At 44.7% G+C, this 26029-nt stretch overlaps 1 protein-coding gene across 2 annotated transcripts in view; it reads left to right on the top strand.

The window, feature by feature from the left end:
* Positions 1-1310: 1310 nt before the first annotated feature.
* LOC135514822 (solute carrier organic anion transporter family member 1C1-like) overlaps positions 1311-26029 on the top strand; it is a 70482-nt gene continuing 45763 nt past the window's right edge. For both annotated transcript variants that reach the window (XM_064938451.1, XM_064938450.1), the window contains exons 1-2: positions 1311-1619; positions 9019-9182. In XM_064938451.1, coding sequence (XP_064794523.1) covers positions 9033-9182 — 150 coding nt within the window. In that variant the 5' untranslated portion in view covers positions 1311-1619; positions 9019-9032. The remainder of the gene's footprint in view (positions 1620-9018; positions 9183-26029) is intronic.

Raw genomic sequence — 26029 nt, 5'->3', positions numbered from 1 at the left:
ACCTAGCAGCCAACCTGCTTACACCAATACCTTGTAATTACAGTAAAATACTGTACAAAATAAACCCCTCCCCTCAATAAATGTCCATTAATTAATTCAAATTTTTGCAGTATAATACAGTCTATTTTACTGTGTCCATTACACAGTACTTGCTTTGATACTGTATTTATATCACAGTACAGTAGGTGTATGGTAATATTAAATACAGAATTATACTTGCCACTGAGCTGCCTGTAAGCTACTGGGTCGTTCCATGTCATTACAGCAAGCCATAAATCCACCATCTCAGATTGGTGCTGTTCCTGCTATTAAGTGATGTTTCTTTTTTAAGAAATCCCCCCTTTTTTAAGAAATCTCAATTTTAAAGGGATTGTTCACCCAAATTACATATTGGTTTCCTTAACATGTAAGCAGTCTAGGGACAAGGTATGACAGCAACCCATGCTTCGGTTTTGTATGGCCACTTTTTTTCAAACGCTAACTTGTTAGTATTTGTGGCACAAGTCCAATGCAAATCAATGACAAATTTGGACAGGAAACTAGTAATTGTAACGAATTACATTTACAAAGTATCCTACCCAACTCTCTGTGTCTGTGTGTGTGTGTGATTAGTGGAAGTGTTATATTTAAGCAATAAGGCCAGAGGGGGTGCTTCGATCTTTATGCACGACGCAAAGCAGAGTGCCTGGATACAGCCCTTAGCCGTGGTATATTGGCCAAATACTACACAGCTCAGATTGCCTTATTGTTACTACAAACTGGTTACCTACATAATTAGAGTAGTAAAAATACCCGTGGTATAAGGTCTGATATACCATGGCTGTCAGCAATTCAGGGCTCGAACCACCCGTTTATAATATGGACTAGGCTACCTTATATAAGTAGAATTGTTATGTTGTATTATGCCTTGTTATGTGACAATTCTATACACTATAACATCTGTTTGCCTTATTGTTTCTCTCACTGACATCAAATGTGCATTGCAGACGTCACATGCTAAATTGTATCTGGCATGAGATAGGATTATTTTAGAACATGTTTTGGTGAAGCATCATGCCCAACACCACAACGCCCCTTTGAAGATGAATGACTTTCCAATCACTTTAACTATTTTCAATCACAACATAATAACGGTTAACAAATTAAAAACGGTTGTTTTACTTTTTGTCCATCGAGAAGCTTTGTGTTCGAGCGAATCAACTCTGGAAGTAGGATACATATCATCATACCGTGCGCATAGCCGCTCTCCCTCTCAAGTGTTATCACGTGCGTGAGCTAATTTCTACAAGCAGCGTTAGGGTTGCACACAGATTTAACTTCTTAGCGAGAATGTTGTGGAAACTCGGTCTGATTGAGGTCAAATATTTAGATAATTGGAATTGTGATGAAGACAAGATGCGGGAAGAAGAACTTTTGAGAAATACCTTCTTCTATGACCTTTAATAGCCGGTGGCTTTACAGCTCTTCATCCATATGAGAAGTTTCCCCTGAGCTTGAGACATCTGCCGCGTACTCTGCGCTGTCAAACTCTCTTCCACCGGGAATATTACGCGCTTTTGTCATAGGTTGTTTTATTACCTCATTGGAAAATATAGGGCGATTGTTTCGTGGTAGACTTGGTAAGTGACTCAACGTTTTTTCTTCTTCTCCTACACAAGTGTTTGATAGCTTTTGTTGTGACGCTTTAATTATGCTGAGCATCACAGCTGGAATAGACCGAAACTGTCAGATAGGTCGACCAGGAAGACAACTATATGTTAGTTAGCGTTTATTTATTTAGGCTACTTGCAGTTCGAGTGTTTTTGGAAACCCATGACTCGTACTCCATCACAAATCATGTAATTTATGCTTTGTATGCATCAAAGATTCACAGTGAATTTAAGTGAGGAATATGCCTACGTACACTAACAAAAACTACATTTTATACGGTAATTTGAGGTATATTCAACACACACAACTCGGAAATGTTTAACTGTGCGGCACTCTGTCGGAAATGGCGCATTGTCGGAAAATGTCTATATTTCGAAAGATACTGTAATTCCACCACACAGAATACAGTGCCCTACCATATATAGGGCAGCAGGTAACCTGGTGGTTAGAGCGTTTGGCTCATTAACACACATTGAGGTGTGCTTTGTAAGAGGCTATATTTGTTGCACCCCTGAATGAGAATGCTGTAACAATTGAACTCTGTGTTTAAAGTGAGTCATCAATTCAAAAAGTACAGTGCCTTCATAAAGTATTAACACCCTTTGATTTTTTTTTCCACATTTTGTTGTGGGATTAAAATGGATTTAATTGTTTTTTGTGTGTCAACGATCTACACCAAATACACTAATTTCAAAGTGGAAAAAAGTCTAACATTTGTAATAAATGTGTGAAAAATAAAACACATATCTTGCTTTCATATGTGTTCAATACATGTTAGAATCACCTTTGGCAGCAATTACAGCTGTGAGTTTTACTTGGTAAATCTCTTAAGAGTTTTGTACACCTGGATTGTACAATATTTGCACCTTTTTCTTTTTATTCTTCAAGCTCTGTCAAGTTGGTTGTTGATCATTGCTAGACAGCCATTTTCAAGTCTTGCCATAGATTGTCAAACCACTTTCAGTCAAAACTGGTATCAGTTAACATGGGTGCCGGAGAGGATGGCTGCCGTTTTATGGGCTCCTGACAAATTGTGCTATTTTGTGTGTTTTTTTCCCCACTGTTTTTAACTTTTTAGTACATAATATTTCCACCATCATTTCCTATGACCCAAAATAAATAGGTTTTGGACATCAGAACAGCGATTACTCACCTCGAACTGGACAAGGATGTTTCTTTAATGAGTCTGAAGCGAATTATATACAGCTCTTCCCGGAACAGGCCCACATCCCTGTCAATCGTATGAAGAGGAGACACCGTTACAGAGGTCGAAGAGCTGACTGCGTCGGGGAGTGGATAATCTGCCTTTACCTCCGTTCAACTGGCGAATGTGCAATCACTGGAGAATAAACTGGATGAGCTCCATTCGAGACTATCCTATCAACAGGACATCAAAAACTGTAATATCCTATGTTTCACCGAGTCGTGGCTGAACAAGGACATTGATAATATACAGCATAAGGCCATAAGCAAACAAGAAAATGCTTATCCAGAGGTGGCGCTTCTTAATGTAGAGGTGGTGTTTCTTAATGCAGGAAAACAGATATCCGGTTTTACCTCATTTCTACCAGTATGTCACATGTGCAACTAGAGCAGGAGTGGGCAATTCCAGTCCTCGAGGGCCTGAATGGTGTCAGTTTTTCCCCAGCCCCAGCTAACACGCTTGACTCCAATAATCACCTAATCATGATCTTTAGTTTAGAACACAATATGATTAATCAGCTGTGTTTGCTAGGGATGGAGAAAAAGTCTGACACTAATCAGGCCCTTGACTGGAGTTGCCCACCCCAGAACTAGAGGAAACCAAACTCTAGATCACCTTTACTCCACACATAGAGATGTGTACAAAGTTCTCCCTCGCCCTCCATTTGGCAATTTTGACCATAACTTTATCCTCCTGCTTACGAGCAAAAACTCAAACAGGAAGTACTAGTGACTCGCTCAATACGGAAGTGGTCCGATGAAGCGGATGCTAGGCTACAGGACGGATTCATTACCACGGACTGCAATATGTTCTGAGATTCATCCGATGGCATTGAGTAAACCACATCAGTCCCCGGCTTTATTAATAAAGTCGGCTGGCCCTCGCTACATTTTCGTCGCAAGACCCACTGGCTCCAGGTCGTCTACAAGGCCATGCTAGGTAAAGCTCCGCCTTATCTCAGTTCACTGGTCACGATGGCAACACCCATCCGTAGCACGCGCTCCAGCAGGTGTATCTCACTGATCATCCCTAAAGCCAACACCTCATTCGGCTGCCTTTCGTTCCAGTACTCTGCTGCCTGTGACTGGAACGAATTGCAAAAATCGCTGAAGTTGGAGACCTTTATCTCCCTCACCAACTTCAAACATCAGCTATCTGAGCAGCTAACCGATCGCTGCAGCTGTACATAATCTATTGGTAAATAGCCCACCCATTTTCACCTACCTCATCCCCACAGTTTTTATTTACTTTTCTGCTCTTTTGCACACCAATATCTCTACCTGTACATGATCATTTATCAATCCAGTGTTAATCTGCAATATTGTAATTATTCGCCTACCTCCTCATGCCTTTTGCACACATTGTATATAGACTCCCCTTTTTTTTCTACTGTGTTATCGACTTGTTAATTGTTTACTCCTTGTGTAACTCTGTGTTGTCTGTTCACACTGCTATGCTTTATCTTGGCCAGGTCGCAGTTGTAAATGAGAACTTGTTCTCAACTAGCCTACCCGGTTAAATAAAGGTGAAAAAAAAAAAAAGTGTATCAGTGACATCATCCCCACAGTGACCGTACGTACATATCCCAACCAGAAGCCATGGATTACAGGCAACATCCGCAGTGGGCTAAAGGCTAGAGCTGCTGATTTCAAGGAGTAGAACTCTAACCAAGACACTTATAAGAAATCTCTTTACGGGCTCTGACGTACCATCAAGCAGGCAAAGCATCAATGCAGGACTAAGATCAAATATTACTACACTGGCTCTGATGCTCGAAGTGGCAAAGCTTGCAAACTATCACAGATTAGAAAGGGAAACCCAGCCACGAGCTGCCCAGTGACGCTAGCCTACCAGACGAGCTAAGTGCCTTCTATGCTCGCCTTTGAGGCAAGCAACACAGAACAATGCATGACCACACCAGCTGTTCCAGATGACTGTGTAATCACGCTCTCCATAGCCGATGTTTGACAGGATTTCCCAAACTCAGTCCTCAGGACCCCAAGGGCTGTATGTTTTGGTTTTTGCCCTAGGACTACACAGCTGATTCAACTAATCAAACTCTGATCATTTGAATCAGCTGTGTAGTGTTAGGGCAAAAACCAAAACGTGGACAGAGTTTGGGAACCACTGGAGTAAGACGTTTAAACACTCCCTGAGCCACCCCTCCCCCTTCCCCCGGCCAATAACAACAGCCGATAAGAAAACTAGACTTCAGTGCAGCTTTTGATATAATCAATCTTAGTCTGCTGCTGGAAAAACTTGTGTTATGGCTTTACACCCCCTGCTATAATGTGGATAACCTGTCTAGCAGAACACAGTGGGTGTTCTTTAATGGAAGCCTCTCAAACATAATCCAGGTAGAAGCAAGAATTCCCCAGGGTAGCTGTTTATGCCCCTTGCTTTTTTCAAACTTTACTAACGAGATGCCACTGGCTTTGAGTAAGGCCAGTTTGTCTGTATGTGGATGACTCAACACTATACACGTCAGCTACTATAGCGACTGAAATTACTGCAACATTTAACGAAGAGCCACACTTAGTTTTGGAATGGGTAACAAGGAATAAGTTAGTCCTAAATATTTACAAAACTAAAAGCATTGTATTTGGGACAAATCCTTGACTAAACCTCAACTACATCTCGTAATGAATAATGTGGAAATTGAGCAAGTTGAGGTGACTAAAATTCTTGGAGTAACCCTGGATTGTAAACTGTCATGGTCAAAACATATTGATGCAAAAATAGCTAAGATGGGAAGAACTCTGTCCATAATTAAGTGCTGCTCTGCCTTAACAACACTATCAACAAGGCAGGTCCTACAGGCCCTATTTTTGCCGCACCTGAACTACTGTTCAGTCGTCTGGTCAGGTGCCACAAAGAGTGACTTGGGAAAATTGCAGTTGGCTCAGAACAGGGCAGCACGGCTGGCCCTTAAAAGTACACGGAGAACTAACATTAATGACATGCATGTCAATCTCTCATGGCTCAGTGAAAGAGAGATTGACTTCCTCATTACATGTTATTATTGTAAGAGCTGTTAACAAGCTGAAGTTACCGAGCTGTCTGTTTAAAATACTAGCACACAGCTCGGACACCCATGCATACAAGACTTTCCACCCGAGTTCTCTCCACAATCCCGAAGTCCAGAACAGACTATGGGAGGTGCACAGTACTACATATAGCCATGACTACATGGAACTCTATTCCACATCAGGTAACTGATGCAAGCAGTATAATCCGATTTAAAAAGCAGGTAAAAATACACCTTATGGAACAGCAGGGACTGTGAAGTAACACAAACATAGGCACAGACAGGTGCTTACACACACATGATAACATACGCACTATTCTCACATGGATTTTGTGTTGTAGATATCTGGTAGTGGAGTATGGGCCTGAGGGCACACACTTAGTGTGTTATGAATTCTGTATTGTAATGTTAACATTGTATAAGTGCCTTCATTTTGCCGGACCCCAGGAAGAGTAGCTGCAGCCTTGACACATGGCATCTATTGGCCAAGGTCTCACAACGCATGTTTTTCCAGGCTAGCATCTTAAACAACATGGCAGGTACTGACCAATAAACATTCAAGTGCCCTTTGACCTGACACATAAATGGATATAAATCAGACATGGTTATTCGTATTGAAACAAAACAAAATGTACCCAACACTGTCAAGACTCAACATATGCAAGAACAATCTGATCCGCCATATGTTAATATCTCTTGATCTGTTTGACAAAGTCATGGAATTTGGCACACATTTTTTGGCACACATGCTCAGCGACGTGAACCTAGCAAACCTGTAGAGTTTGGTTCTGTTTGGCCTCGTGGTGGTGCTGTTGGCTTATAATGGCCATGTTGATTGAACAAGAGTCTTGGAAAACATTGGTGCTGATCGGTCAAGCGGTTCTCGAGTAGAAGACATTTCAAATAGTCAACATCATTAAAATGGTCCAAAATCCATCAAAAGCATATTGGATGATCTTGGTTTTGAGTTCTGATATTTGGGAAACGTGGTAAGAAGTACTTTTTGTCATGTAGTGTACTTCTGTATGTGGACACCAACTTGTCGAATATATAAAAAAGATAATGGAGTTGGTCCCCCCTTTGCTGCTATAACAGCCTCCACTCTTCTGGCAAGGCTTTCCACTAGGACAGTGCTGCAGAGAGTGGCTTCCATTCAGCCACGAGGTCATTAGTGAGGTTAGGCACTGATGTTGGGCGACTAGCCTGGCTCCCAATCGGTGACCCAATTCATCCCAAATGTGTTCGATGGGGTTGAGGTCAGGCTTTGTGCATGCCAGTCAAGTTGTTCAACACTGATCTCAACAAACCATTTCTGTATGGACATCACTTTGTGCACGGGGGCAATGTCATGCTGAAACAGGAAAGGGCCTTGTCCAAAATGTTGCCACAAAGTTGGAAGCACAGAATCATCTAGAATGATTCTAAGGGGCCTAGGCCAAACCATAAAAACAGCCCCAAACCATTGTTCCTCTTCTACCAAGCTTTACAGTTGGCACTATGTATTTGGGCAGGTAGTGTTCTCCTGGCATCCGCCAAAACCAGATTCATCCGTTGGACTGCCAGATGGTTAAGCATGATTCATCACTCCAGAGAACACGTTTCCACTGCTCCAGAGTCCAATGGCGGCGAGCTTAACATCACTCCAGCCGATGCTTGGCATTGCACATGGTTGATCTTGTGTGCGGCTGCTCGGCCATGGAAACCCTTTTCATGAAGCTCCCGACGAACAGTTATTGTGTTGACATTGCTTCCAGGGGAAGTTTGGAACTCGGTAGTGAGTGTAGCAACTGAGGACAGATGATTTTTACATGCTGTGAGCTCTTGTGCTGCAGGATATTAATCCATGACGGCGTAGTGTGTTACTAATGGTTTTCTTTGAGACGGTGGTCCCAGCTCTCTTCAGGTCATTGACCAGGTCCTGCCGTGTAGTAATGGGCTGATCCCTCACCTTCCTCATGATCATTGATGCCCCACGAGGTGAGATCTTGCATGGAGCCCCAGACCGAGGGTGATTGACCGTCATCTTGAACTTCTTCCATTTTCTAATAATTGAGCCAACAGTTGTTGCCTTCTCACCAAGCTGCTTGCCTGTTGTCCTGTAGCCCATCCCAGCCTTGTGCAGGTCTACAATTTTATCCCTGATGTCCTTACACAGCTCTCTGGTCTTGGCCATTGTGGAGAGGTTGGAGACTGTGTGTGAACAGGTGTCTTTTATACAGGTAACGAGTTCAAACGGGTGCAGTTAATACAAGTAATGAGTGGAGAACAGGAGGGCTTCTTAAAGAAAATCTAACAGGTCTGTGAGAGCGGAATTCCTACTGGTTGGTAGGTGACTACTGGTTGGTAGGTGAGTACTTAGGTCATGCAATAAAATGCAAATTAATTACTTAAAAATCATACATATGTGATTTTCTGGATTTTTGTTTTAGATTCCGTCTCTCACAGTTGAAGTGTACCTATGATAAAAAAATTACAGACCTCTACATGCTTTGTATCAAATACTTGTTCTCCCCACTGTATATTAGTGTAGCTCATCCAAGAGTGTATTGTCCTGATTACACTGCAGGGCCAAAACTTGAACCCGAGCATGGCTGCTTGCAGCTACAGCTACAATTCATAAGGTTGTAGGCTGCCTGAGAAACAGGGAAGGGGGAGAAGGAGGGAAGAGTGCAAGAGAGAGACTGGGAGAGAGATGAGAGAAAGAGAACATGTGTGAGAGAGAGAGTTGGGTGGTTGCTCTGGACAGGTTGCATCTAGATCACTTGGTTCTCTCATGTCTAAGGCTCTTTGGTTGAATTAATGATTCATCAATACATTCCTGGAAGTAGGAGCAAGATTCTAGGATTTAGGCAGTATTTGAGTGTCATCTCCCCTTTGATTTTCTTTTTTTGTTGTTGCCCAAAGTGTGTCAAATCTCAGTCTATAGTTTTAATCTATGATATGCTACTAAAACCATTTGTTTTTCTAATAAAATATTGTTATTTATTTCCCGTGGACTGCATTCCTAAAAACTCTTAAATTCTAATTGAATCCGTTGGCCTTCCTAGCCTTCGGACTGGAGCAATGCTGCTGCAAACACACTTATTTTCTGGATAGGAAGAGATCTGGGTCACATGCTTGTATCATCTATTTGCAGGGTTGCATGCATCAATGCCAAGAAATTCCATAAGGGTGACTTTGCCCAAGGAAAACGTGAGCCATCTGTGCAGGATGGAGCCGGCGGCCAAGGAGAGAGGGACGACAGAGAACGGCGGCAGCTCCTCGACGAGGGCGCAGCGCTCCTCCTGCACCAGCCTCAAGGTACGATCAGAACCTCTAGGCCTCCCTCTGCCGCTCTCTGATTCTCTTTGCCTCTGACTCTCTGAGACTATTCAATCCGTATTACGGAAGTTCAGTGTTACAGAACAATTTAAATTTAAAGGCAATTTTCCCGCATTGGCTGAGACAGCATTCATGTCGGCGCAATCGGAAATTACCTTTACATTTTTAATCACGCAATTGGTCCTGCTTCAGCAATACAGATTGAATAGAGCCCTAACTCTCCTCTGCATGCCTCCTCTCCTGTTAAGGTTAGCATTTAGTGGGAGGGGGGGGGCAACTTCTACCTGGAACTTCCTCTAGGAATACTATACCTCTGTTGTGGCAGGAAGAGCAGCCATACTGAACTCTGTCACTTGGCAAGGGGTTGTTCCAGCTCATTTGACCACGTGAGTTAGTGAGACCATGTTACATGTTTTTCTCCTATCATGTTAGCTTGCCATGTTGTTTAATGTCATTGGGCCTTGATAGCCTTTCTTTCCGATTTGGGATGGAGTCTTTTCCATGACATGCAGAACCAGGCGAAAAAGAGAGGGGCTGCATGAGTTTAAGGACCAGACATTGAAATGGGTTTAATATCTTTTAGGGAATTTAATGGATGTGAGAAGGATTCAGTAAGAGAATGAGAACACGCCGAATGAAGCCGAAGACTGCAGGTGAAGGATCCTGTGGGGGGGGTTCAACAGAGTTCAAGTGAAGGTCAAGCAAATCATAGAGAAAGCAGACTTTATTGCAATCATCTCTGATGGGTGGTCGAATGTTTGTGGGCAAGTAATAATGGACTACATCATCTCCACCCCTACATCATCTACAAGAGCACAGACACAAGGGACAACAGACACATCACTCTACATTGCAGATGAGCTGAAGGCAGTCAACAATGACCTTGGAACACAGAAGGTATTTGCACTGGTGACCTACAATGCTGCGAACATGAAGGCTGCTTGGTCTAAAGTGGAGGAGTCCTACCCTCACATCACACCCATTGGCTGTGCTGCTTATGCATTGAATCTGCTCCTCAAAGACATCATGGCACTGAAAACAATGGATACACTCTACAAGAGAGCCAAGGTAATGGTTATATTTGTGAAGGGTCATCATGTTATAGCAGCAATCTACCTCACCAAGCAAAGTGAGAAGAATAAGAGTACCTGAAGCTGCCCAGCAACACCCGTTGGGGTGGTGTTGTCATCATGTTTGACAGTCTCCTGGAGGGGAAGGAGTCTCTCCAAGAAATGGCCATATCACAGTCTGCTGATATGGACAGCCCCATCGAGAGGATCCTCCTGGATGGTGTATTTAGGGAGGGGGGGTAAGCAGCCTGACGTCCTGAAACCTATAGCAGTAGCCATTGCACGGATTGAGCGATACAATGCCATCCTGTCTGATGTTCAGACTCTTGAGCGATACAATGCCATCCTGTCTGATGTTCAGATGCTTGCAGATGTAAGAGAAGAAATCTGTACTGCCCTGCCCACTTCACTATTGCTCCAAGCAGAGGAAACTGCAAATCTGAAATACATCAAAAAGTGTGAAGACTTCTGCATGAAGCCCATACACACCACAGCGTACATGTTGGACCCCAAGTATGCTGGCAAGAGCATCCTGTCTGGTGCAGAGATCAACAAGGCCTATGGTGTCATCACTACCGTGTCTTGTCACCTTGGCCTGGATGATGGCAAGGTTCTTGGCAGTCTGGCGAAGTACACTTCCAAGCAAGGGCTTTGGAATGGAGATGAAATATGGCAGTCGTGTCAACATATCTCATCAACCACCTGGTGGAAGGGACTTTGGATTTGAGGCACTTTCCCCTGTTGCTTCCATCATCCTATAAATTCCACCAACATCAGCCTCCTCAGAGCGCAACTGGTCCTTGTTTGTGAACACACACACACCAAAGCACGCAACAGGCTGAACAAGGGTTGAGAAATTGGTCGCCATCCGGGAAAATTTGAGGCTTTTTGAGCCTGACAACGAGCCATCCTCAATAAGGTTGGAAAGTGACAGTAAAGATGAGGCCTCAGAGTCTGATGTTCAAGAGCTGGACATTGAGGAGGTCCAGGGAGAAGACATGGAAGCCTGAGAGGAAGACAACCAAAGCTTTAGTTTCTAGACTGTCATTTTGCATAATTATGTTGAAAATGTTTTTGGGAGATGCAATGGATCATTGGGCATCATTCAATATTCCCTTTTGTTGTTCAGTGAAATCATCAAATGTGAAGAGTCAACTCCTTAAATTAAAGTTCAATGTGTAACTAAAGTGTTTTTTTTCTATTGGAAGGATTTAATCATTTGCAATTATGTCTATTTATGAGGTAAAAGGTTTATGTTTCTGTCTCAATGCAAAAAATATTTAAATGGTATTAATATTAATTTGCATATATTTCCGTTAATTCCCGTGAATTCCCATGGATATTTTCCACCTCTGATTATTCTCCAAAATGCTGTGAAAGCAGGCAGCTTGCTGGTCCATGATTAAATCAAATTTTACCTTCACATGCACCGAATACAACAGGTTTAGACCTTACCGTGAAATGCTTACTTAAGAAAATACCAACAGAAAAAAGTAAGAGATAAGAGCAGCAGTAAATAACAATAGTGGGGCTGTATACAGGGGTACTGGTATAGAGGCAAAGTGCAGGGGCACCGGTGTCAAGGTAATTGAGGTCATATGTACATGTAGGCAGAGTTATAAAAGTGACTATGCATAGATCTTAACAGAAAGTAGCAGCAGTGTAGAAGGGGGGGGGGGGGGCAATGCAAATAGTCTTGGTAGCCATTTGATTAGATGTTCAGGAGTCTTGTGGCTTGGGGGTAGAAGCTGTTTAGAAGCCTCTTGGACCTAGACTTGGAGCTAGACTTTGAGCTCCGGTACCGCTTACTGTGCGGTAGCAGAGATAACAGTCTATGACTAGAGTGGCTGGAGTCTTTGACTAGGGCCTTCCTCTGATACCACCTGGTATAGAGGTCCTGGATGGCAGAAAGCTTGGTCCCAGGAATGTACTGGCTGTACACACTATCATCTGTAGCGCCTTACGGTCAGATGTAGTTGCCCTACCAGGTGGGGATGCAACTGGTCAGGATGCTCTCGATGGTGCAGCTGTAGAACATTTTGAGGATCTGAGGACCCATGACAAATCTTTTCAGTCACCCGAGGGGGAAAGGCATTGTCGTGCCCTCTTCCCGACATTCTTGTTTTGTTTGGACCATGATAGTTTGTTGGTGATGTGAACACCAAGAAACTTGAAACTCTCGACTTGCTCAGCTTCAGCCCCGTTCATGTGAATGGGGGCATTTTTCAGCCCTCCTTTTCCTGTATTCCACGATAATCTCCTTTGTTTTGCTCATGTTGAGGGAGAGGTTGTTGTGCTGGCACCATACTGCCAGGTCTCTGACCTCCTCCCGATAGACTGTTTTATCGTTGTCGGTGATCAGCTTAACACCATTGTGTCATCAGAAAACTTAATAATGGTGTTGGAGTTCTGCTTGGCCACACAGTCGTGGTGAACCGGGAGTACAGGAGGGGACTAATCACGCATCCCTGAGGAACTCCCGTGTTAAGGATCAGTGTGGTAGATGTGTTGTTGCCTACCCTTACCACCTTGGGATGGCCCGTCAGGAAGTCCAGGATCCAGTTGCAGAGGGAAGTGTTTAGTCCCAGTGTCCTTAGCTTAGTGATAAGTTTTGAGGGCAATGTGGTGTTGAACGCTGATCTGTAGTCAATGAACAGCATTCTCAAATAGGTGTTCCTTTTGTCCAGGTGAGAAAGGGCAATGTGGAGTGAGATTGAGATTGCGTCATCTGTGGATCTGTTGTGGCAGTATGTGAAATGGAGTGGGTCTAGGGTTTCCGGGATAATGGTGTTGATGTGAGCAATGACCAGCCTTTCAAAGCACTTCATGGCTACCGAAGTGAGTGCTGTGGGGTGGTAGTCATTTTGGCAGGTTACCTTTACTTTATTGGGCACAAGGACTATGGTCTGCTTGAAAGATGCAAGAATTACAGACTCGGTCAGGGAGAGTGTCAGTGAAGACATTTGCCAGTTGGTCCGCGCATGCTCTGAGTGCACGTCCTGGTAATCCGTCTGCCCCTGCGGCCTTGTGAATGTTGACTTGTTTAAAGTTCTTGCTCACGTCGGCTATGGAGAGCGTGATTTCGCAGTCATCCGGATCAGCTGGTGCTCTCATGCATGCTTAAGTGTTGAAGCGAGCGAGCATAAAAGGCATTTAGCCCGTCTGGTTGGCTCGCGTCACTTGGCAGCTCACGGCTGGGTTTCCCTTAGTAGTCTGTAATAGTTTGCATGTCCTGCCACATGTAGTAGGATTTAATCTTAGTCCTGTATTGACGTGTTGCCTGTTTGATGGTTTGTCTGAGGGCTTAGCAGGATTTCTTATAAGTGTTCGGATTAGTGTCCCGCTCCTTGAAAGCGGTAAGTCTAGCCTTTAGCTTGGTGCGGATGTTGCCTGTAATCCATGGCTTCTGGTTGGGATGTGTACGTACAGTCATTGTGGGGACGACATCGTCTGATTGTGGTATGTATACTCCTCAATACATTGGATGAATCCTGGAACATATTCCAGTCTGTACTAGCAAAACAGTCCTGCAGCATAGCATCTGCATCATCTGACCATTTCCGTATTGAGTGAGTCACTGGTACTTCCTGCTTTAGTTGTTGCTTGTAAGCAGAAATCGGGAGGATAGGATTATGGTCAGATTTGCCAAATGGAGGGCGAGGGAGAACTTTGTGCACAGCTACAAAAAATATAGACGAAAACTCTCTTGGTAGATAGTGTCATCTACAGCTTATCATGAGGTTCTCTACCTCAGGCGAGCAATACCTCGAGACTGCCTTAATATTAGACATTACACACCAGCTGTTATTGACAAATAGACAGACACCCCCACCCTTCGTCTTACCGGTCATAAACTCAGCAAAATAAGAAACGTCCTCTCACTGTCAACTGTGTTTATTTTCAGCAAACTTAACATGTGTAAATATTTGTATGAACATAACAAGATTCAACAACTGAGACATAAACTGAACAAGTTCCACGACATGTGACTAACAGAATTGGAATAATGTGTCCCTGAACAAAGAGGGGGTCAAAATCCAAAGTAACAGTCAGTATCTGGTGTGGCCACCAGCTGCATTAAGTACTGCATTGCATCTCCTCCTCGTGGACTGCACCATATTTGCCGGTTCTTGCTGTGAGATGTTATCCCACTCTTCCACCAAGGCACCTGCAAGTTCCTGGACATTTTGGGGGGAATGGCCCTAGCCCGCAACCCCCGATCCAACAGGTCCCAGATGTGCTCAATGGGATTGAGATCCGGGCTCTTTGCTGGCCATGGCAGAACAATGACATTCCTGTCTGGCAGGAGATCACACACAGAACGAGCAGTATGGCTGGTGGCATTGTCATGCTGGAGGGTCATGTAGGAAGGGTACCAAATGAGGGAGGAGGATGTCTTCCCTGTAACGCACAGCGTTGAGATTTCCTGCAATGACAACAAGCTTAGTTTGATGATGCTGTGACACACCGCTCCAGACCATGACAGACCCTTCACCTCCGAATCGATCCCGCTCCAGAGTGCAGGCCTCGATGTAATGCTCATTCCTTCGACGATAAACTCAAATCCGACCATCACCCCTGGTGAGACATAAACTGCGACTCGTCAGTGAAGATACATTTTTGCATGTCCTTCCAGTGACTGTGGGTTTGTGCCCATAGGCGACGTTGTTGCTGGTGATGTCTGGTGGGGACCGGCCTTACAACAGGCCTACAAGCCCTCAGTCCAGCCCTCAGTCCAGCCTCTCTTGCTGTCAGTCTGAGCACTGATGGAGGGATTGTGTGTTCCTGGTGTAACTCGGGCAGTTGTTGTTGCCATCCTGTACCGCAGGTGTGATGTTCGGATGTAACAATCCTGTGCAGGTGTTGTTACACGTGGTCTGCCACTGCGACGATGACAAGCTGTCCGTCCTGTCTCCCTGTAGCTCTGTCTTAGACATCTCACAGTACGGACATTGCAATTTATTGCCCTGGCCACATCTGCACTCTTCATGCCTCCTTGCAGCATGCCTAAGGCATGTTCACGCAAATAAGCAGGGACCCTGGGCATCTTTCTGTTGGTGGTTTTCAGAGTCAGTAGAAAGGCCTCTTTAGTGTCCGAAGTTTTCATAACTGTGACCTTAATTTTCTACCGTCTGTAAGCTTAACGACCATTCCACAGGTGCATGTTCATTAATTGTTTAGGATTCATTGAAAAAGTATGGGAAACAGTGTTTAAACCCTTTACAATGAAGATCTGTGAAGTTTTTGGGATTTTTACAGTCTATTACTTTAAGACATGAAGGTCAGTCAATCCGGAAAATTTCAATAACTTTGAAAGTTTCTTCAAGTGCAGTCACAGTAACCATCACTATGTTGAAATTGGCTCTCATGAGAACCTCCACAGAAATGGAAGACCCAGAGTTACCTCTGCTGCAGAGTATATGTTCATTAGTCACCAGCCTCAGAATTTGCAGCCCAAATAACCCAATTGATATGTTTTGGGATGAGATGGCCCGCAGAGTGAAGTAAAAGCAGCCAACAAGTGCTCAGCATTATGTGGGAAATCCTTCAAGACTGTTGGAAAAGCATTCCAGGTGAAGCTGGTTGAGATAATGTCAAGAGTGTGCAAAGCTGTCATCAAGGCAAAGGGTGGCTACTTTGAAGAATCTCAATTATAAAATATATTTTGATTTGTTTAACACTTTTTTGGTTACTACATGATTCCATATGTGTTGGAAAGGCACACACCTGTCTTTATAAGGTCCCACACTTGACAGTGCATGTCAGAGCAAAAACCAACCATGTGTTGAGTCACAGATCTGGAGATGGGTACCAAAACATGTCTGCAGTATTGAAGGTCCCCAAGAACACAGTGACCTCCATCATTCTTAAATGGAAGAAGTTTGGAACTACCAAGGCTCTTCCTAGCCCTGGCTTCCCGGGAGGTGACCTCAGGGAGGTGACCAAGATCCCGATGGTCACTTTGACAGAGCTCTAGAATTCCTCTGTGAAGATGGGAGAAGGACCACCATCTCTGCAGCACTCAACCAATCAGGCCTTTATGGTAGAGCGGCCAGACATAATCCACTCCTCTGCAAAGAAACCACTGTAAAAGTCACATGATAGCCCACTTGGAGTTTGCCAAAAGACACCTAAAGACTATCAGACCAAGAGAAACAAGATTCTCTGGTTTGATGAAACCAAGATTGAACTCTTTGGCTTGAATGCCAGGCGTCACATCTGGAGGAAACCAGGCACCATCCCTATGGTGAAGCATGGTGGTATCAGCATCATTCTGTGGGGATGTTTTTCAGCGGCAGGGACTGGGAGACTAGTCAGGATTGAGGGAAAGATGAACAGAGTAACGTAAAGAGATCCTTGATGAAAACCTGCTCCAGAGCATTCAGGACCTGACTGGGGTGAAGGTTCACCTTCCAACAGGACAATGACCCTAAGCACACAGCCAAGACAACGCAGGAGTGGCTTCTGGACATGTCTCCGAATGTCCTTGAGTGGCCCAGCCAGAGCCCGGATTTGAACCCAATTGAACATCTCTGGAGAGACCTGAAAATGGCTGTGCATCAACGCTCTCCATCCAATCTGACAGAACTTGAGAGGATCTGCATAGAAGAATGTGAGAAACTCCCAAAAGATAGGTGTGCCAAGCTTGTAGCGTCATACCCAAGAAGACTCGAGGCTGTAATCACTGCCAAAGGGTCTGAATAGTTATGTAAATGTAATATTTCTGTTTTTAATTTTAATACATTTGCAAAATAAAATAAACTGTTTTTGCATTCCATTTTGGGGTATTGTGTGTAGATTGAGGGGAAAAAACAAACATTTTAATCAATTTTATGAGGCTGTAACAAAATGTGGAAAAAGTCAAGAGGTCTGAATACTTTCCGAATGTACTGTATATGCGTTAAAACATATTACAAATGGCATTTAGTCTTACATTTGATAAAGACATACAGTGATATAATATTAATAAAACTAACTTTGAAAGAATAAGGATAAGAGGATACATCGTTTATTCAAACATTAAACTCAGGGATATTGTCATCAAAATTGAACTCTAATTACAAAAATATAACAAAGTATATACTATAATAACAATAATTGTATTTTACAACTTCAGTTTCTTATGTAAGAAGTTTATTACATACATTTATTTTGGCCTATAGCCTAATACTCAGAATTAAAAGCATACAAGAACAGGGAAATGACCAGTGACAATCTGAGCTACTGAGTGAAGACTAGGAGATCCTTTACTAGTACCTAGTTGTGTACGGTATGTGTATCTATGTATGTGTCCTGTAAGCATGTGATTGGTCCCTCAGCCCGGTTTACAGCCTCAGTAGCATGTTGTCCAATCTCTACAGCCCCTGCCTATCCTTGTCACGGTGGAGCACAGATGACATGTCTGTAGTGTCGACCTCCTCACAAAGGTCTGACAGCTGACAGTCCACCACAGTGTCCTAGAGAGAGAGAGATGAGAGAGAGTATTTACAAAACGATATACCTCATTTATATATAAGGCAGGGGTGAAAGTTAGCTGGAATGGTCTGGTACGGAGTATCTTCAAAATGAATAGTGGGGGTACGCTGTACTGATAGAACATTAGCCTATCACAATAATTAAAACAGAGATTACAAAACTGTAGGCTATTACACTATTTATCATTATTGCATGGCAGTTGCATGAAACATTTGCAGATAGACTCCAAAATGCGGTGTAGCTTGATGACAAAGAACAATTTTTGCCAAGGCAGAGATGAGTGGCCCAGACAGAGACGTGCGCTGACTTGCAGTGTACGCATCAATTCAGGTTACAAGACTTGTTTAGGCCTAAAGAATGACAATCACCGAATGTCATAACACTTTTTGGTGTTTTGTAAGTGATGTCTCTTTGCGCTTATCCAATGGCACTGTATACATGCCAGAATGATTTGCCAAATAGTTGGAATAGCAACTGAAGTCTGGACACTGAGTAGGCCTCATGTAGCCTATTATAATATCCACTCCTGCAGAATTTAGTGTTCCTTGCATTAAAATGAAAGAATGTTAATTTTGTCTCAGGAACAGGAGTGGAGATACTGTATATGATTTCTTTCTTTCAGCATCTTGAGAAAATGAGCACTTAGGGACCTGTTGTGTATCCTAAACGTGGAATTTCTTTCAACGTCATAAAAGCTAACAGTAAGCATCCAAGACTAACTGAAATAATATCAAAAACATGTTGGATCGTTTTCACAGCTTTTCATTTTCTTAAAACTGTTAAGTCCACTGGTCCCTAAATGTCCTTGCTCTGTGAGAGAAGCAGAAATGAAGATGTTTACCAATGTCAACTAGATTGATCAATGCATCATTAACATTCTATCGATTTATGACATCATTCTGGTGAACAAGGCTTTACGTAGTATTCTAGACAAGCATCAAGTAATGACAGAAGAGAAGCAACGTATCTAATTATAGACAAGTTGACTAACAAATAGCTTACCAAATGTCGGAAATTATAAGCAGAAAAATATCTAAATGAGGCTTAAGAACCATTTTCGCTGAGTACTGTGCACAGGTTGCCTCCATGAGCTTTTTAAATAATTGTTTGAAAATTTGATGAAAACATTTGATGAAAATGTTATGAAATCATGACTGGTTGTGTTTATGCCACATTAAAGGGTAGCCTAATACATTGTAAAAGTTAAATAACAAATCTTGACTATTAGGCCCATAGAAATTCAATCAAATTAATGGGGATTCTATATGTCATTCTTTGATTAGGTCATGCACAAATAGGAGGTCCCATACTGGGAATAAATTACATTTTACGTTCACCCCTGCTGTAAGGGTTTTCCTGTGGTGAAGTAGAGGACCAAAACGCGGCGTGGTTATATTGATTCATGTTTAATTAAAACAGATAAACATGAACACTACAAAACAACAAATGTGGAAAACCAAAAACAGCCCTATCTGGTGCAAAACACAGAGACAGGAACAATCACCCACAAACACACAGTGAAACCCAAGCTACCTAAGTATGATTCTCAATCAGAGACAACTAATGACACCTGCCTCTGATTGAGAACCATACTAGGCCGAAACATAGAAATACCCCAAAACATAGAAAAACAAACAGACTACCCACCCAACTCACGCCCTGACCATACTAAATAAATACAAAACAAAGGAAATAAAGGTCAGAACGTGACACCTGCCATAATAATAATAATAATAATAATAATAATAATAATAATAATAATAATAAATCATTGACAGTTAAATTCCAGTCAAAAAGCTTGGCTGAGAGGCATCAGCATCATGTGGTGGCTTCTCAACTTCCTCCAGTTCCTCCATTTCAATCTCATCCTCTTTGTCCTCATCTTCCCCAAGTGACGATTTACTCTTCAGCACATAAAAAGGAATCATAAATGGAAGGCAATTGTACAAGTTAGATTGCAGCCAGAAGGCATACTCTTTTTAGGAATCACAGATAAAATGTAAAAAAAAAAATGAAAATATGTAGCTAGTTAGCTAGCTAGCTAATAATTATTGTAGCTATATGGGAATCATACATTTTACTGGTGAAATAGTAATCATGCTGTAACGACATTCTTCGTTTGTCGAAAGAGAATCGGACCGAAATGCAGCGTGTTGGTTACTCATGTTTTTAATTAAACAAATGACGATACAGAAAATAACTTATAAATACAAAAACGACAAACGGAACGTGAAAAAACCTATACAGCCTGTCTGGTGAACACTAACACAGAGACAGGAACAATCACCCACGAAATACACAGTGAAACCCAGGCTACCTAAATACGGTTCCCTATCAGAGACAACAAGAATCACCTGACTCTGATTGAGAACCGCCTCAGGCAGCCAAACCTAAACTAAACTAAACACACCCCTAATCAACCACAATCCCAATGCCTACAAAAACCCCAATACGACAACACAATAAACCCATGTCACACCCTGGCCTGAACAAATATATATATATATATATAACGAAAACACAAAATACAATGACCAAGGTGTGACAGAACCCCCCCCCTAAGGTGCGGACTCCCGGACGCACCTCAAAACCATAGGGAGGGTCCGGGTGGGTGTCTGTCCATGGTGGCAGTTCCGGCTCGGGACGTGGACCCCACTCCATTAATGTCATAGTTCCTCCCCTACGCGTCCTGGGATAATCCACCCTCGCCGCCGACCATGGCCTAGTAGTCCTCACCCAGAACCCCACTGGACAGAGGGGCAGCTCGGGACAGAGGGGCAGCTCGGGACAGAGGGGCAGCTCGGGACAGAGGGGCAGCCCGGGACAGAGGGGCAGCCCAGAGGGGCACTGGGACAGAGGGGCAGCCCGGCACTGAGAGGAAGCCCGGCACTGAGAGGAAGCCCGGCACTGAGAGGAAGCCCGGCACTGAGAGGAAGCCCAGCCAGGCAGTTGAATCCGGCAGATCCTGGCTGGCTGGCTGGCAGATCCTGGCAGATCCTGGCTGGCTGGCGGATCTGGAAGAGTCTGGCAGATCCTGGCTGACTGGCGGATCTGGAAGAGTCTGGCTGACTGGCGGATCTGGAAGAGTCTGGCTGACTGGCGGATCTGGAAGAGTCTGGCTGACTGGCGGATCTGGAAGAGTCTGGCTGACTGGCGGATCTGGAAGAGCCTGGCTGGCTGGCGGATCTGGAAGAGCCTGGCTGGCTGGCGGATCTGGAAGAGCCTGGCTGGCTGGCGGATCTGGAAGAGCCTGGCTGGCTGGCGGATCTGGAAGAGCCTGGCTGGCTGGCGGATCTGGAAGAGCCTGGCTGGCTGGCGGATCTGGAAGAGCCTGGCTGGCTGGCGGATCTGGAAGAGCCTGGCTGGCTGGCGGATCTGGAAGAGCCTGGCTGGCTGGCGGATCTGGCGGCTTCTTGCAGACTGACAGCTCTGACTGTTCCATGCAGACTGACAGCTCCATGCAGACTGGCAGCTCCATGCAGACTGGCAGCTCCTGCTGCTCCATGCAGACTGGCAGCTCTGGCTGCTCCGAACAGGCAGGAGGCTCCGGCAGCGACGCGCTGAACAGGCGGGAGTCTCCGGTAGCGCAGGAGAGGAGAAAGGCTCTGATAGCGCTGAACAGACAGGAGACTCCATCAGCGCTATAGAGGAGAAAGGCTCTAGAAGCGCTGAACAGGCGGGAGACTCCGACAGCGCAGGAGAGAAGAAAGGCTCCGACAGCGCAGGAGAGGCGAGGTGCACTGTAGGCCTGATGCGTGGTGCTGGCACTGGTGGTATTGGGCCGAAGACACGCACAGGAAGCCTGGTGCGGGGAGCTGCTACCGGATGGCTGGGGTGTGGAGGTGGTAATGGATAGACCGGACCGTGCAGGCGCTCTTGAGCACCGAGCCTGCCCAACCTTACCCGGTTGAATACTCTTGGTCGCCCTGCCAGTGCGGCGAGGTGGAATAGCCCGCACTGGGCTATGTAGGCGAACCGGAGACACCGAGCGCAAGGCTGGTGCCATGTAAGCCGGCCCAAGGAGACGCACTGGGGACCAGATGCGTAGAGCCGGCTTCATGGCATTTGACTCGACGCTCAATCTAGCCCGGCCGATACGCGGAGCTGAAATATACCGCACCGGGCTATGCACCCGCACTGGGGACACCGTGCGCACCACTGCATAACACGGTGCCTGCCCGGTCTCTCTAGCCCCCCGGTAAGCACAGGGAGTTTGCGCAGGTCTCCTACCTGGCGTAGCCATACTCCCTGTAAGCCCCCCCAAGACATTTTTGGGGCTGATTCTCGGGCTTCCATCCACGTCGCCGTGCTGCCTCCTCATACCAGCGCCTCTCCGCTTTAGCCGCCTCTAGTTCCTCCTTGGGGCGGCGATATTCACCAGGCTGAGCCCAGGGTCCTTTTCCGTCCAGTTCTTCCTCCCATGTCCAATTCTCCAAGTGGTGCAGCCTCTCCCACTGAAGCTGCTTCTGTTGCCTCTCCTGTGGCTCCTGCCTGTTAACACGCTGCTCGGTCCGTGTGTGGTGGGTGATTCTGTAACGACGTTCTTCGTTTGTCGAAAGAGAGTCGGACCGAAATGCAGCGTGTTGGTTACTCATGTTTTTAATTAAACAAATGACGATACATAAAATAACTTATAAATACAAAAACAACAAACGGAACGTGAAAAAACCTATACAGCCTGTCTGGTGAACACTAACACAGAGACAGGAACAATCACCCACGAAATACACAGTGAAACCCAGGCTACCTAAATACGGTTCCCTATCAGAGACAACAAGAATCACCTGACTCTGATTGAGAACCGCCTCAGGCAGCCAAACCTAGAGTCTGCTAAATGACTTAAATGTAAATGTAAACACACCCCTAATCAACCACAATCCCAATTCCTCCAAAAACCCCAATACGACAACACAATAAACCCATGTCACACCCTGGCCTGAACAAATATATATAACGAAAACACAAAATACAATGACCAAGGCGTGACACATGCAGCAGCCCTCTCTTTTGCCTGGCTAGCTAGCTATTTTTATATCTAATCACTAACGTTAGCCAGTTCATTTTAGCTAGGTCTAGCTCATACCTAATGACAAATGCTCTTCAAATTGTCAATATTAATATTTTATTTTGTACATATATCAATAAGAAAACATTTACATCCAAAAGACAAGACGAGCTAAATCAAATAGCCACCTTGTCTCGTTTTGGCTGATTTGTCTACTCGACTTGTTATCAAAATTTTATTTCACAGACTCATCTTATCAATCTGAAAAAATACTCTAAAATGTACATATTATAATTACCAACATAAAAACGAATTGCATACATTTTCTTACCTTTAATATTGTTGTCCTGACAGAGCTGTCAAAGTTGTGAGAAATCGTTCAGGTCCAGTAGAGGTGAAGCACCACCCAGTGGCAGCATTCACTTTCAGTCTCCACGCCAAAACTCCCAATTTTCTCACTCCTACCAATGACTCATGGGTGTCAGTCGTTACTATGGCAATTCAGGATGGCGCTACCCATACCTCTAATAAACGTTGTTCAAGATCAAAATGATAAAAACAGAGATTTTTCTATGATATAAGCACATGTTTAGTATTAGTGGATTGAATACATGTCTTTGCTCAGCTTCACTTCCTGAAGTGTTTCCATTCCCTTTGCAGAAGGCAGGGTTGGGGAGGGCCTTGTAGCCATCCCGGAAGGGAGAGTATGCAGCATGTGCTGTCTCAGGATATTCAGTTTCCAGTTTGCACGAAGTTCAGTGTAGTTCCTTGAGAGCCATCGCTGTGTAGGCTTGAGGGGGAATATACAAGGCAGTGAATATAACCCCCCCAAAATTATTTGGGAGCTAATGTGGTCAGAATTAGATGTGTTATTCCAGATTGGGAATTCCTGTATGTTACCACAATCACACCATGTTGTTAATCATGAGACATACTCCTCCACCTCTGTTTCCGGGAAAGTTCCTTCTTCCTGTCCACACGATGAACGGAGAACCCCGCTGACTGTATGGACGGGGACAATATATCCGGAGAGATCCAATGTAGTGTTCCATATCCCAAGGATATTAGCTCAGTTCTACCCTCTCGGGTTATGGACTTCTGTTGTTTTCTCCTGAAGCACTCTGGAACGTATGTCAGTCAATCCAATACCTGCCAACGGACGTTGTTGCCATAGTGAAACATGAAAAGTGACTGACGTTGCTCTCCCAACAGAGCACATTAGGAACTGTCATGTGTGCTCCCTCTCTGGCCTCTAGGTCACCAGGCTGCTCGTTATGGCGCACACCTGTCAACAGCGTTACGCGCATAATGACACTCACCTGGACTCCATCACCTCCTTCATTACCTGCTCTTTATATGTCATTCCCTTTGATTTCTTCCCCAGTCGTCACTGTTCCTGTTTCATGTCGGTGCGCTGTTTGTGTTTCTTGTTTTGTTCATTTATATATTAAATGTACTCACTCCCTGAACTTGCTTCCCGACTCTCAGCATACAGCGTTACAGAATGACGCCATAAACAAGAGGAAGAATCAGGGAGTGTTTTTTATGTTGTATGTTTTGGTGTTGGAGGTGATGTCGGGTCCGGGTGTCCGTACTGGAGCTACCTGGGAGGCCTCAGCCGGTTTGTCGGGTTCCCCTGCCTCAGCTGGCCTGACAGGTTTCCATACCTCAGCGGGATCGATAGGCTCCCATGTGTCAGCTGGCTCGACAGGCTGCCTTGCCTCCACTGAGGCAACCGGGGAGATCTCAGCCAGCTCATCAGGCTCTTACGCCTCTGCCGGTTCGTGAGGTTTCTGCGCTTCAGCGGAGGCGACCGGTCCACTCCGGATCCCCGGGATCTTCTCTTTGGTTGGCGTCCTGCGGCTGGAGCCGAAAACGCCAGGGAGGGGGTACTGTCACGTATGCTCTCTCTCCGGCACTCTAGGTCATCATGTTTCCGCGCCGCAGCCGGAACAACAGGTTCCCACGCGTTAGCAGAGGTGACCGGTTCACTCCTGATCCTGGAGTGGACTGTGTACTCCCTCTCCGGCCTGTGTACTCCCTCTCCGGCCTGTGTACTCCCTCTCCGGCCTGTGTACTCCCTCTCCGGCCTGTGTACTCCCTCTCCAGACTCTAGATCACCCGGCTGTGACTCCTGTCACCAGCGTTATGCGCATAATGACACTCACCTGGACTCCATCACCTCCTTGATTACCTGCCCTTTATGTCATTCCCTTTCGTTTCTTCCCCAGTTGTCATTGTTCCTGTTTCATGTCAGTGTGCTGTTTGTGTTTCTTGTTTTGTTCATTTATTTATTACATTTATTCACTCCCTGAACTAACTTCACAACTCTCAGCATACATCCTCTTTCTCCCTTTTAAATTCCTTTGATATATCCAACGCGCCACTCGGGCAAAGAGATATATTCAATCCACTAATACTAAACATGTGCTCCGGTGCGAATCCAGGTTGAATCACATCCGGCCGTGATTGGGAGTCCCATAGAATGGTACACAATTGGCCCAGCGTCGTCTGGGTTTGGCCGGGGTAGGCCGTCATTGTAAATAAGAATTTGTTCTTAACTGACTTCCCTAGTTAAATAAAAAATACAAAAGAAATTATAAACTGAATGGGCCAAGGGAAATTTTGTAGCCACCCTCAAATTCATAGACACAGTGGATGCTAAGGCTGTGTATGTCCATAGACGTGTGCGAAATCTGTTTTGCCTATTACTTACTAAAACTGTGTACTTATCATACTACATACAATTTAGAACATACTGTTTAGTAAGACTGTATGCAGTAGGCAACAAATACTAACATATTAGACTCATATTAGTGCTGGGGACAATAAAAGGCCACTCTAAAATGTGCAGTTTTGTCACACAATAGAATGCGACAGGTGTCTTAAGTTTTGAGCGTGCAATTGTCATGGTGACTGCAGGAATGTCCACCAGAGCTTTTGCCAGAGGATTGAATGTTCATTTCTTTACCATTAGCCGCCTCCAATGTAATTTTTGAGAATTTAGCAGTATGTCCAACCGGCCTCACAACCACAGACCACTTATATGGCGTTGTGTGGGCGAGCGGTTTTCTGATGTCAACGTGCCCCATGGTAGCGGTATGGGTAGGCATAAGCTACGGATCGAGTCTGAGTCACAAGTCCCTATGGCTCAAGTCCCAGTGCTCAATACCTGGTCCAAGTGTTCAAGTCTGAGCCACTGGGTCCACATTAACTCAAAATAAAGTTATTTACCCAGTCAGATATAGTGTAGTGGCCCAACAAACGTAGCGGCG

This window comes from Oncorhynchus masou, chromosome 26 (assembly GCF_036934945.1).
Source record: "Oncorhynchus masou masou isolate Uvic2021 chromosome 26, UVic_Omas_1.1, whole genome shotgun sequence".
Classification (NCBI taxonomy): domain Eukaryota; kingdom Metazoa; phylum Chordata; class Actinopteri; order Salmoniformes; family Salmonidae; genus Oncorhynchus; species Oncorhynchus masou.
The sequence above is the reverse complement of the archived record's forward strand: the minus strand, read 5'-3'. Positions and strand labels throughout refer to the sequence as shown.